This window comes from Macrotis lagotis, chromosome 5 (assembly GCF_037893015.1).
Source record: "Macrotis lagotis isolate mMagLag1 chromosome 5, bilby.v1.9.chrom.fasta, whole genome shotgun sequence".
NCBI classification, from domain to species: Eukaryota; Metazoa; Chordata; class Mammalia; order Peramelemorphia; family Peramelidae; genus Macrotis; species Macrotis lagotis.
Window position 1 is genome coordinate 175,690,945 of NC_133662.1, and position 13,924 is coordinate 175,704,868.

Sequence of the window (13,924 nt, forward strand, 5' to 3'; positions counted from 1 at the left end):
GGAAATTGTTATTACATTATTATTGGATCATAGCTTTAGAGCTGGCCAGGATATTGGAGATCATCTAGTCTAACTTCTCATTTTACACAGAAAGGAACACTAAATGATGCCCAAGATGATATAACTAGTTTGAAACTGGGTCCTCAAACTCCAAAGTCTGGACTGTTTTTATTCCACATTGCTGAACTTTTACATATCTATATATATATCCATCCTAAACAAGACTCAAATGAATTGAAATTCTGGTCCAAGACAAAATATTTAATTTCCTTCTTACCTCTGAGTGACACTCAATTAAAGTTTCCATGTCATTTGCATTTAGTGTTTTGGACTGTAAGAAAAAGAAAAAAACATGAGAATGATGACTGGTCTTGGGGTCTAACATGTAAGAAACAAATTCTTAAAAGCAGTAGGGAAACTTACAGCATTGCAGCCACTTAACACCTTCATTAGAGCTTGGACTGATTGAATGGTGATGATCTTTACTCTCTCTCGGCTCTCCCTGAGGTAAAGGAGCAGGCAGGAGAGTTAAACCCAGTCAGAGTCAACTGCAATTGCTGCTCTCTTAAAAGCAGATTTTCAAAATTATTTTGAGAAAAGAAGATTTATTTAAAGTCAATTCTAACCATCCCCAGATGCTCGGAGGAGAGAATCTATAACTCGTTCAATTCCTAAATTATTTAGGTAGAATTTTACCATTCCAAAATGTAATATTTTTTACGTTTGAATTCAAGTTTACTTTTAGACCGAATGATTTTCATCTATCGAGTCAATGCAAACTGATGTCAAACCAGCTTTTAAAATGATCCAGATTTGTTCTCTTCACCTCTCCAAGTAGTTAAATTCCACCCCCCCCCACAGGAATTTAGCTACTTGGAGAGGTGAAGAGAACAAATCCCACCGTTGTAGCCCTTGGTAGAGATACCCATTTTCAGAACTCATAATCTCTATGGACATGCAGCTGTTCTCTTAGATATGTGTTGTCCATTATCTATGATTAAGTCAGACTTCATATTTATTACTTAGTGGTAATCCAAAGGACTTACCCTCGGAGTGTCTTCAGCCAGAGTTCTTTCACCTCTGATGAACTGTACAAAATGGGAGAAACAGCATGACACACTCTGCCACAACTAATCTACCGCTGAAGAAAGAGACTGAACAGTTCTGAGCTCATGTGTTGTGCATTATAAGCAGAGAGTGGGGGCAGGTGGAAATTCAGAATGTCACGGAGACAGGAAGAAGCATCATGGGGCTGTCACACTCAGACCTCGCCAGCCAAACACCCTGCAGCCTGAAGCTTCCTCTTGCCTTATATGGCACAGGGCTACTTTTTTTCTTTTCTTTCTTTCTTTTTTTTTTTTTAAACAAAGAACAAACAAAATCTGTGAGTTGCTCTAAGTGGAAATGATGACATAGACACACTCTGCAGGTAAAAGTTCCCCATAATGTCAGAGGTGGGATGTGTGAATTAAAAATGATGCTATACACTCTATATAGGTAAACACTCTAGCTTTTACTAAAGAGGGAATATTTTAAGTGACATATTTCATACTTTCAAATGACCATTCTCTTGTTTGTGTTACTCTCCTCTCCAGACCACCCACTATCCTCTATGATAGTTCCAGTGGAATATGTGTGTGTGTGTTTGTGTGTGTGTGTGTGTGTGTGTGTGTGTGTGTGTGTGTGTGTATGTTCCCTGGCTGCTGATCACCATATTTGATACTCTTAAGAGTCATAGAAGGAGTTTAGTTTTGTGACTCCGAGCAAATTATTTCATCTTTCTTGGACTCAGTTTCCTCTTCTATAAAATTAAGTCCTTGGAGTGGGTGACAGGCAGCTTGGTGTAACAAATAGAGGACTAGTTTCAATCTACTTGCTCAACTCTAACCTTTCTGCCAGCCTCCAGTTTCAAATCTCCAACAAACTTCCTTTAAGTCTATGGTTAACCCATAGACTTCATAAATTCAACAAGTACAAAATGGAACCCCATTATCTTTTTCCCATTCCTGCACCCTGCCACCCTTCCACTCCAGACTTCCTTACTACTGTCACCATCAACTCAGACACACAAGTTTAAAAACCATAGCATCACCTTCAACTCCTCACTCTCTCACTCAACCCACATATCCAATCTGTTGTCAAGTCTTGTTACTTCTACTTTCCCAACATCTTTTGTATATGTTTCCTTTTTTCCACTCACATAGCCACCTAAGGCCCTCATCACTTTTCCTTTTTATTGAAATTTTATTTTTTCCAGTTATTTGCAATGGTAGTTTTTCAACATTCATCCATTTATGAGTTTCATATTTTTCTATCACCTTCCCTTCCCCCTCCAAATGATGGCAAGCAGTCTGGTAAAAGTTGTATATGTACAATCCTATTTAACATTACTTCTATATTAGTCAGGTTGTGATAAAGGAATTAGAACTAAAGGTAAAGGGAAAAAAACATGAGAAAGGAAAGAAAAACATAAAAGAAGTTTTTAAAAAGTAAACATAGATGCATTCAGACTCCATGGTGTCTTCTTCTGGATGTGAATGGCCCATAGTAGGTCTTTCAGGGTTTGATCTCTAAAGTGCTAGAGGAGCTGCATCCATCATAATTGATCATCTCACAGTGTTGTTAATGTGCACAATGTTCTCTTGGTTCTGCTTCCTTCATTCAACATCAGTTCATGCAATTCTTAATTCTCTAAAGTCCCACTACTCATGATTTCTTATAGAACAATAGTACTCCATAACATTCATATACCATAACTTGTTCAGCCATCCCCCAACTGATGAGGAATCCCCTCAATATCCAATTTATTAGTTCAAATTGACCTTCAATACTTAATGTGTGTGTCCCTGGGCAAGTTACTTAACCCTATTTGCCTCAGTTTCTTCATCTGTAAAATAAGCTGGAGAAGGAAGTGGCAGATCCCTCCAGTATCTTTACCAAGAAAACTCCAAATGGGGTCACAGAGTCAGACACAGCTGAATCAAATGAACAAAAACAAGGGATTCTAAATGACAGTACTAAAGAAGGGAAGGGCATTCCTGGTATGGGAACCAGTTTGTACAATGTAATGGAAATGGTTGCCATATGTGAAAAAGATCAAATAGGTCATTTTTGGGGGGAGGCAAGGCAATGGGGTTAATTGACTTTCCCAAGGTCACACAACTAGGTAATTACTAAGTTTCTGAGGTCAGATTTGAACTCAGGACGTCCTGACTCCAGGGCTGGTGCTCTATCCACTGTGCCACCTAACTGCTCCATGATCATGTTTTTCTGGAACATCAAATGCATACAGGGAAGACAGATAAAATAACCCTGGTGATATAATTTGGAGCTGAGCTGTCAGAGGCTTTAAACACCAGAGGAGTTCATAGAGGTATTATGAGGTACCTAGAGGTACTGTCCTGGAGGTACCTTAGAGTCTAGTCAATAGAGGAGTGGCATGTTCAGACCTTTGGCAGCTGTGTGAAGTATAGATTGGGGAAGGGAATGCCTTGAGGCAAAGTTATCAATTATGAGGCTATAACAGTCATCCAGGAAGGAGGTGATGAGAGTCTGACTTAGGACAATGAAAGTAAAGTTGCTTATTCTGAAGTTCATCTTTGAGAGTCAGTTCCCTATGGTTCCAAATCATCCTATGCCTTCCAATAACTCATCGACCTATGCCTTCGAAGTTCTTGAGTTTAAATTATATGAAATGAAATCACTTAAGGATATTCACCTAAAACTAAGACCAGTTTTCTGCTGTTATAAGGACCAAAACTTCCAAAACCAAGCTCTTTTCTCTTTCCGGTTTTTGCCCCCCAGAATAATATGAGTTCTGTTCCCTTTAGCAGCACATATATTTTAAGAAAATATTATCACTTCACTTAAAATTTCTGGCATATCCCATGCATCAGTTTTATCAATTCATAGTTTTGTAGATAATTATCAATTTCCTCTAAATCTTTGCTTTGTTAGAATATAGCTGTAGATAACATTCAAAAGAATGTATGTAAAGAGCTTTGAAAACCTTAAAGCATTATATAAATCCAAGTTACTGTCATTATTCTTCCCTAATAATATCAGTTTCACTGCTATTTGCTGTAATTTCTCCTTTTCTCATTTACTGTGGTGTATTTTCACTCTCTTGTTGATCAAAGTCCTTAATGATTTAAAAAACAACATATAATTCTAGAGGAAAACAGGAAAGAAACCCCCCCCCCTTATTGATTGCTTAGACCAATATAATGTATGCTTCAGTTGCCAACTCACTGACTGATGCTCAGGGAGAAGAGGAGCTCTCTATCTCTATCTCTATCTATTATCTATATTTACATATATGTGTGTCTTTGTAATCATCTTTGTTCCAAAGGGTGATGAGCCCATTCACCAATTGTCTACATCTAATAAATTCAGTGGGTGAATTAAAAAGGAACCCCTGGTCTCACTGACAGGAGGCTCATGGTTTATCTGTGACCACAGCATCACAGAATCACAAAATTTCGGAGAAAAAGAGACCTCAGTGGTCATTTAGTTCAGCCCACACATATATGGATATTAGAAGACACCCTACTTTTCAAAACTAATGCCCAGAAAGCAAACCTCTGCCCTGAGGTTGGCATAATGATAATCCTTTGTGTTCATCCTCTGGATAATGTCACCCTCTGGCAACATCACATAATTATTATATTGCTTTGATGGACACTAAGTATTCTCTTGGATGAGCACCAGAAAAGCTCTGACAAGTACCCCTATTCCCATCATGAAATCAAACTTGTCTCATTGATACCATTACTGGGTCTGTATCCTGAATAGAACATGAAAAAAGGGTAAAAATCCCCCACATGTACAAAAATATTCATAGCAGTTCTTTTTGTAGTGGCAAAGAATTGCATGTTTGAAGAAATGCCCTTCAATTGGGGAATGGCTGAACAAATTGTGGTATAAATATTTAATGGAAGATTATTGTTTAATAAGAAGTCATGAGAGATGGGATTTCAGAAAAGTCTGGAAAGACTTGCGGGAACTGATGATGATGCTGAGTGAGATGAGCAGAATCAGAAGAACATTGCACACACTAACAATAACTTGGGGTGATGATCAACTATGATGGACTTGTTCATTTCAGCAGGATAATAATCAAAGACAATTTAAAAAGACTTGTGATGGAAAATACCTTCCATAGCCAGAGAGGGAATTGTGGAGTTTAAACTGTGGAGCTTATTATCTTTAATTTTTAAAAGCTGTCTTAGGTATCATGTCACTTTTTTCCTCTCTAATGTTTTCTTCTGTTTGGATTTGATTCTTCTCTTACAACATGATCAATATGCATCTATTGTTTAGCATGGCTATAAATGTAGAGCCTATATCAGATTGCTTTCTGTCTAGGAGAGGAAGGAGGGAAGGAAGGGAGAAAAATGTAAAACTCAAAACCTTGCCAAAAAAAAGATTGGTTAAAAACTACCATTGCATGTAGTTGGAAAACAAAATAAAATATTAAAAAAACCTAACTTATCTCATTGTTACTGTTACCCCTATTGTCAGGGGTACAGTTCACTGTGTAGTCACTGGTATAGGTTTGAGATTTCCTGGCACTGCCTCTCATCCCCTCCACTTGGGGCAGGACCTTGGCACATGTGTTTAGCTCCTTCCTTCCTTGCAAGCAGTTTTCTCTCACTTTGAAATGAAGCTTCTTTTTGATTCCTGACTCTTCTGTCTCTATCCTGCCAGTTAGCTTCAACCATCCACAAATTAGAGGTTGATTCATATTAAGTGATGCTCTACTCCCTGCTTAAAGGCTTCTGAGGAGGGGAACCTACTATCCCTCCAGGTATCCCATTCAATTTTGGGACAACTTTAATTGTCAGAAAGTTTGTTTCTTTTTTTTCTAAAGCTCTTTTGATATATGACATATGATCCAAGAGCTTATATTGATATAGCCCTCTCCTTCCAATTTGCTCTGATATCTCCTAGTGGTGAGAAGGTGAGCCTGAGTTGTTTAAAGCCATGCCAAAAGAGAAGTCTTTCAAGGTCCTACCTGACTGGAAGTGTTTCAAATAGGAGGCTAGTGAGGGTCTAAGGGTCACCTAATTAAGGTCAAAGAGGCTTGTCATCATAGAGTTACAGTCAACAAGTAATGAATTTTGGGGGAGCTCTAGCAATTTATGGAGGGGGTTATGATATATTTTGGTGATGAAAGGAAGCATACTGATGAAAATCCTGGGTCCTTCAAGTATCTTGTGGCACATTTAAGTCCAAAACACTATCCCATTAATTCTCATTTTCCTGCCAAATACTTGTTTTGGTCATATTCCTTAGAGAGAGATGGAGAAACAGAGGCAGAGAGAGGTTAGGTGATTTGTCCAAAGTCTCTGAATTAGTGGATGAAGTGAGACACAAACCCTTAGCCTCCCCCCACTCTTGAACTTCACCAACTCAAAGTGTAACCTGTTTGTTAGATACTATTGTGAACTCCTTGAGAGTCTTTATCTTTCATTATATTCCCATCACTTAGCACCTTCTGACTTCCTACACTGGTTTGGGAAGGCTATTCTCTTCTCATTTTCAGCTTTTATGGAAACTAAATGATCCCAGTCAGATGAGGGGCTAGCTTGTTTTTAAAGACAACTCCAAAGAAGTCTTCCTAGGCTTTATTCTTGATTGAAAAAGGCATCAATAGAAAAAAATAAATTCACAAAGGAGTTACCCCCCAATAAATCCTTAAATTATTTTCCTATTCATTCCCCTGGTTTGTTTTATGAAAGCACAAACTTCCTCTGCTTTTTTGTTTTTGAAAACATTTCTTATTTTATAAACTCATTTTTGATGCTTTCTTCTTTTGTTTCTCTTCCTTCTTGATTCCCAATGCAATGTGTGCCTTCAGAATGAAACAGCTGGCTCATTGTTATTTTATATCCCTAGCTAGTACAGGGTCTGATTCACAGTAGTTACTGATGACCTATAATCCCCATTAGTGGTCACTGGGTGGTGCCGACATCCTGGAGGGGGAAGATTCACATTGCTTTGTGGAGGTCTTGGCATAATCCACATTGCTTGTGGAGGTCTTGGCATAACTGATAAGGCACAAAGATCCTGCGATTCGGAGGAGCCATCCCTCCTGGCATGTCCTCCTGGACATACCTCCTAGAAGGTATGTCAATTGCAGGGATTTATTTTTAAAAACAATGCCTTCACTCTAAATAAATCAAAGTTAAATAATAAATGAATAAAATTGAAGATGACATCAGTATAGGTTTGTCCAAGTCTGGATATTGTGAAAGTGACAAAAAATAACATCCAGTTATGATGACAGCAGCCCCCTGTTAACATTTCTTCATTTTGAAACCATCCTTTAAAAAAAAAAGTCTTCACTGGGAGCATATCATCCTCACAGAAGTCCAGTGGAACCACCATGCCACCTGGATCCATGTTTTTGTTTATTGGGGATAATTCTTGAAATTAGCCAAAATATGGTTGATTTGTTCTGCAGTTCCTGTCACTCAATTTGGTTTCTTCTCTTCAAATCTGCCTTTGATTAATTTCATGTAATCTGATATACTTTTGCTAAGATTTTTTGGTGAAGCTAGTTTCTTGCAGATGATCTTTCATAACTAGGTCAATCTCAATTATGTCTATGATGGCACCTGTTTCTTTACCCTTAGGACCTTCAGCAAAGGAGGTTTTGAGTATAATAATCATCAGTAGTGCCCCCCTGTACTAATGACTATCTTCTACTCTACCTCTAGGCAAAACCTCTTTATAGTTCCTTGGCAGATAGATGATATAGTGAACAAACCACAGGATGTTGAGCCATGGTTCAAATCCACCTTTACATATTTGCTACCCTAGTGACCCTGGGCAAGTTACTTAATCATCACCTGCCTCAGTTTCCTCATCTGTAAAATGGAAATAATGATACCACCTACCTCCTAAGGTCACTGGGGGGAGGGGTAAAAGATTATAGTTGTAAAAGCACTTTACCAACCTTGATGCACTATAGAAATTCTAGTTAATTTTATTATTTTTAATCATCCTCCTTTTATAGAGGTTTGAGATCATCATTATCATGACTGACGTGGAACCCTAGATGATAATCTCTGTGCACAGAAAGAAGTGGTCATATTAGTGCAATGGTGCTTAGACCTTAGTATAAATGCAAAGCAGCAGAGCAGCTCTTGAGTGGGTTGGAGAGCAAATATAAAAAGCCACAGAAGCTTCTTGAACAAGGGAGAGACTCAGTCAGACTTTCAGAATATCAAATTAGCAAATGTGTAGAGGATGGTCTGGAGAGGGAAGAGACTGGGTGCCCAAAACCCAATCAAGAGTTGTATGATGAAAGTCTGAACTTGAGTGGTAGCCAAGAGAGTGGAGAAAGGAGGATGGGAGACATATCATAGAGTTAGAATGGATATGATAAGATAATTAAATGGATATGAGGGATGAGAGAGTATAGTTAAAAGCTAATTCCTAGGGTATGAGCCTAGGTGACTGAAAGAATGATGAAACCCTTAATAGAAACAGAAAAGTTAAGAAGAGGGGTGGGTTTAGAGGGGGAAAAATAATGAGTTCTTTTTTGGGTTGTTGAGTTCAAAATGTCCATGAGGTATCTAGGTAAAGATGTCCAGAAAGAAGTTGGAGATTCAATTTCTCAGTTCAAGAAAGTAAGGAAGTCTTACTATGTTTGCAGAGACTTGCATTGAGAGGATCATTGAATCCTTGGAAGTCAATTGATGAGATCACTAATAGAGAATGCAGAGAGAGAAGAGCAGGAAACCCTCAACAGAATGTTCAGGTACACCCATTCATAGGAATGAGGTGACACTTCAGAGGAGATCAAGGAGAATACATCTTATAGGAAGCAAGAAAACCATAGCAGAACACCAGGAGTGCTACATACTTTGGAAAAATCAGGAACCGATATCTGATATCTAGGAAGACTCAACTTCTCTATCTTGGAAATTTTACTTTCAGGCTTAGCACTTAAGAAATAATTAGTAACCTTGGACAGAGGAATTTCAACTGAGTGGCGGACATGAAAGTCAAATTTCAAGTTGCTGAGAAATGAGTGAGAGGTGAGAAAATGGAAACAATGAATGTACGGTGGTTTGGTTTTATTTTGTTTTTTTACCCCCCCTAGGAATTTGGTTGATTGTGAAATACTGGAGAGATACAGGAGAGTAGTTAAAAGGGATCCTAGGTCAAGTGAAGATTTTTTTTAAATGGTTGACATAGAATACATTTGATTTTAGATTAGGAGAGACTGAAAATTAGGGAGTAAAAGGAGATGATCAAAGAGGTAATCTGAGGGAGAAGCTGGGAGAGAGGTTAGTCTTAGCAAGGAAAAGGACTGCGTCATTCTCAAGAATGAAGAGTAATGTGAAGGTGTTTTGAACCATTAATTGAAAGAAGAATTCTAATCTAATTCTAAATCTAATTCCTCTTTAATCTTTCATAGATGACCTCAATAATACATGAAAGATTAAAGAGGAATTAGATTTTTTGCAGTGCTATCTCTTCTATAAAATGAAACAGTTGGACTGAATGATGCCTAAGAGACTCCTTCAAACACTAAAATCCATGATTTCTGTATTGTAATTGTTATTTCTATAGATTGCTATTTGAAAATCTCTAATGAGGTAGTTAATTTACAGAAACCAAGATAGTGATGACTTTCAAATTTTAAGAGTTTGGTAAACATAGATTTGAGGAAGCCCCTTCCTCAATCCAACCAGGTACAGATGATAGAAAGAGCTATGAATGGTATAAGCATCAGTCTTAACAATGAGTGCCTTTTAACTTCTATGCAGGGTTAGATGAATTAAACATTTATTACGGTTTCTATGTTCAGATCACTATAGAGGTTACAAAAGCGAGTAATGATAGCTTCCATTTATATGATGCTTTTTGGTTTTAAGAGTGTCTCACTGAGCTCTCATCCCTTTTGATGTATTTTTAGGTAAACATGGAAAGTATTATCTCCATTTTACAGATGAAGAAACTGAGGTCCAGTCTTTTGTTTCAGAACTGGTGTTTTTTCCCATCATTCCTCAGCTACACTTCTATTATTTTCCAGTTCTCTGCCTTCAAGCTTCTAATGGAGGAGCTCAGAGAATACAAAGATTCCTAACCTGGGGAAGATTGGCTCTTGGTGCCATAGTACTATGAGAATATCTTGAATATGGCAACAAGAGACCCAAGTCATTCGCTCTAACTTCGTTTTAGCAAAGTTTTTCTTTAGTTGTCCATCAATAGTGATAGCTAGGAAGACCTCCCTCGCTTCATTTCCACGAGATTTGGCAGTCATCGTATATTTTGCCTGTTGGTCTTTGTGCATGTTCAAAAAATAGATTCTTTGTTCAGATGGCTGGCTAAGGAGAAAATCCCACAGAGGTTTATTGGGGACAGCCACCCAGTAATATGGCTCCCTGCCCTGGATATAATCTAGCGGAAGACAGGTTCTGCACCAGTGCTTCTGAATATTCCACACTGGCTGATTTCTAGATTCATTTTGGTTGGCATGATTACAATCCTCTGAGCAACAATAGAAACATTTATAAACATAGTACTGTATTTGGGAACAGTTATGGGAAAAAGAAACCCAACATAAAACAGATGGGGAGTTTACTTCTACTCTCTCCATATCTATCTAATCCACCCACTCCCATTTTCTTTTGAAAAACATAATCCTTCCCTGCCCAGATTCTTCAGATTATGGAATTTAAATAATTCCACTGACTTCTGCAAGTGGTCAGATATGTACAATGCTAGGAGAATCTAGTTGGACAGAGAAGCAATGAGGCTTTTAGCCTGAAGATCACTCTAGAAGACTGATGACCCTGGCCCACTGAGTGACCATCTGAGAGAATCAGAGAAGTGATTCTCCTCCCTCTCCCCCACCTGGAGACCATTTGCATCTTTTTCTTTGGCTCAGGATGTGGGGGCTATGGAAGGAGAGGACAGGAACTGGACAGGACCTTTGATATGGGTAATCTAGTCCAACCTATCTGTCCCCCAACCTTCATCCCATCTCACCCCTTCACATTCTGGTCCAGGAGGTTAAAAAGGTAGGCAGTAGTAGAACTCAGATAATAACTCCAAACCCAATTCCCTGCCTACTCTTCATAAATAAAAGGTTTGTCATCATGGATTGTGGATTTTCTTCCCTCCCTTCCTTTATAAGTCTCTAAGAGGGGAGCAGTCCATGGCTACCTGTCCTCTTTGTTCCTATAAGACCCAGCTCAATTTCTACTTCTTGGATGGAACTTTCTCTGAACATTCCAGACTATATTAATGAATTACACACATCAACACATCTTTTCTTATTGTTACATGTAACACAAGGAGATATTTTAGGACACCTTTTACTTCTTTTGAAACTTTTATTTATTTATTTTTTTTTTAGGGTTTTTTTTTTTTTTTTGGCAAGGCAAATGGGATTAAGTGGCTTGCCCAAGGCCACTCAGCTAGGTAATTATTAAGTGTCTGAGGTCCAATTTGAACTCAGGTACTGCTGACTGCAGGGTCGGTGCTCTATCCACTGCGACACCTAGCTGCCCTAAAACTTTTAATTTAACAAGAATTATTACCTTCTTTGTCCAGGATTGGGTCTCTTAGGTACTGAGCAAAACGGTATTGAAATGAATTAAAAAATAGTTAACAGTCAACTTCTTTCTTGTGTTTTGTTTTCATTTTACCTTGGGGCAAACTTCCTCTTTTCATATTTCACAAAGGAAGAAGGATTATGACAAAAATTTGTTTTCTGTCAACCATTCAATGCATCCCTGGTTCTATTTTTGGACAGAAAATTCAAATACATTCAGTTCTTATAAGAATGCATTACAACTTTCCTTTGTTAGGGTTAGGCTTGCTATATTGCTTCTTATGGTTTCAGGGTATTGGAGGGATTTGGGGGTATCTCTTCTAGAGTGCATCAGTTCAGGTTACCCCCTTCCTGCCTTTGCATGGACCAATGACTAGCACCCCAGCTCCATTTAAGCATTTAACATTCTTTAGCTTTTACAAAGGAATATTTACTTCAAAGATAAGAACAAATAACCTTCAGTTTACTCATCTGTAAAAAGAAGGTTTGAACAAGGTGACTTCTAAAGTACCTCCCATTTCTAGTTCTGTGATACTATACTCCTATAATAAGTTTCAGAGAAGCAGATTTAGGTTCTGTGGAAGGAAAAAAAGAGATCAAGTATTTATAGAATTCTGATTATGGTCAGGCAATAATCTAAGCAATAATAATCTCATCTGATTCTCATAGCCCTTCAAAATATCCCCATTTTACAGTTGAGGAAACTGAGGCAAATAGGGTTAATTGACTTGTTCAGGATCACACAGCTAGTAAATGTCTGAGAAAGATTCTAAATCAAGTCTTCCTGGTTCCAGGCCCAGAACTCTTTATACTAAGTCACATAACTGCCTAAGGAATAAGTGGGCATCTAATAATATACTACTACTACTACTACTACTACTACTACTACTACTACTACTACTACTAATAATAATAATAATAATAATAATCTTGCTTCATGTAGAAGCAAAATGGTTGTTAAAGATGTTATGAAGGGTCTTCCCAGGCAGAATTTCTCAAAGCAGCTAAGTGGTACAGTGAAATAGTGCATCAGATCTGTAGTCAAGCAGTTCCAAGGTTCAAATCTCAGACACTTACTAGCTGGGTGTTCTTGGGCAAGTCATTTAACCCTGTTTGCCTCGATTTCTTCATCTGTAAAATGGGCAGAAGGAGGAAATGTTAAGTAACTCTAGTATCTTTACTAGAAAATCCTAAAATGAGTCACAAAGAGTCATATTGGACTGAATATTACTAAACAAATGCAGAATTTCTATTAAATACTGTTACTTTTATAACAATTTCCTACTATGTGTTTGTATAGCTATAGTAATCAATTACCAATTGCTTAAAATTACCCTAACTCCCATTCTCCATCTTCCTCAAGCTTACCCCATCCAGGTCCCGCTTCTGCCTTGCTATTCATGCCATTGTAGCCTCTGGAATTCCTATTTTTTAGTGAACAAACTTTCCTTTATCTTGAACCAGAAGCTGTGACTTGCCCTTTATTTCATAGGATGCCACAGTAACAATATATCATGATCTGGGTAGGGAAATCTACAGAAATAATGGTTCTAATGGTGAAGAACAAGAGGAAGTGGTGGATTGTTAGAAACCAGTGATAGGTTATCTTCACACAGTGGACAGTTGAAGGTTAGCAATAGTAAGATGTCCAGAGGATTGGAAAAACAGATCAGATATGAGGAAGGATCACAGTCCAAAAGGTCAAACACATGAACATGATCTATGGTCACTCAAGGGTCTAAAGAATTCAGTCTTAAACAAATTTGAATTTAAACAGATGACATATTTCCCAGTAAGATTTATTTGGTGTAAAGATATATCTATTCATTTTAGGCTAATTTACCATCTTTAAGCATTAGCTCATCTGTGGTCAACTTCCTACTGCTATAGGTGTTTCCTGTAATAGAGAAACTTTGGCATCTGTCTGGCTGTAGTTCTGTCATTATTTAGTTGTGTTACCTTGGTTTAGTCATTCAGTGTTTTTGTATCTCAGTTTCCTCATTTGTCGGTCATTGTGGGGGTTAGTAATACCAGATATACTTTGTTGTCTTCTTGTGAGAAAAAAATTAAAACTAAATTAATAGGTGGGTATATATTTTGATTAAAATTTAAAGGGATGACTATGTTAGATGTGATTATTAAGGCACCAAGAGAGGAAGACTTTTATCATTACTCGACAAAGGTCTTGGAGGAAAAACTTCTAACTCAGAGATTCTTTTTTTGTGTCACAGCCTAGAGAAGCCTACTGATCCCTTCTCAAAATCATGGTCCTAAATATATAAGGCAAAAGATGTAGGAATATAAAACTTATTTGATTGCATTGAAAGAGTTACAAAAATACTTTTC

At 37.7% G+C, this 13,924-nt stretch overlaps 1 protein-coding gene across 2 annotated transcripts in view; it reads right to left on the minus strand.

Moving 5' to 3' along the window:
• Positions 1-13,924, minus strand: part of TAGAP (T cell activation RhoGTPase activating protein) — a 157,896-nt gene that overhangs the window by 10,482 nt on the left and 133,490 nt on the right. For both annotated transcript variants that reach the window (XM_074187952.1, XM_074187953.1), the window contains 3 exons: positions 1,047-1,088; positions 424-502; positions 278-331 (listed from right to left, as the gene is read on the minus strand). In XM_074187952.1, the coding sequence (XP_074044053.1) occupies positions 278-331; positions 424-502; positions 1,047-1,088 (175 nt within the window). The remainder of the gene's footprint in view (positions 1-277; positions 332-423; positions 503-1,046; positions 1,089-13,924) is intronic.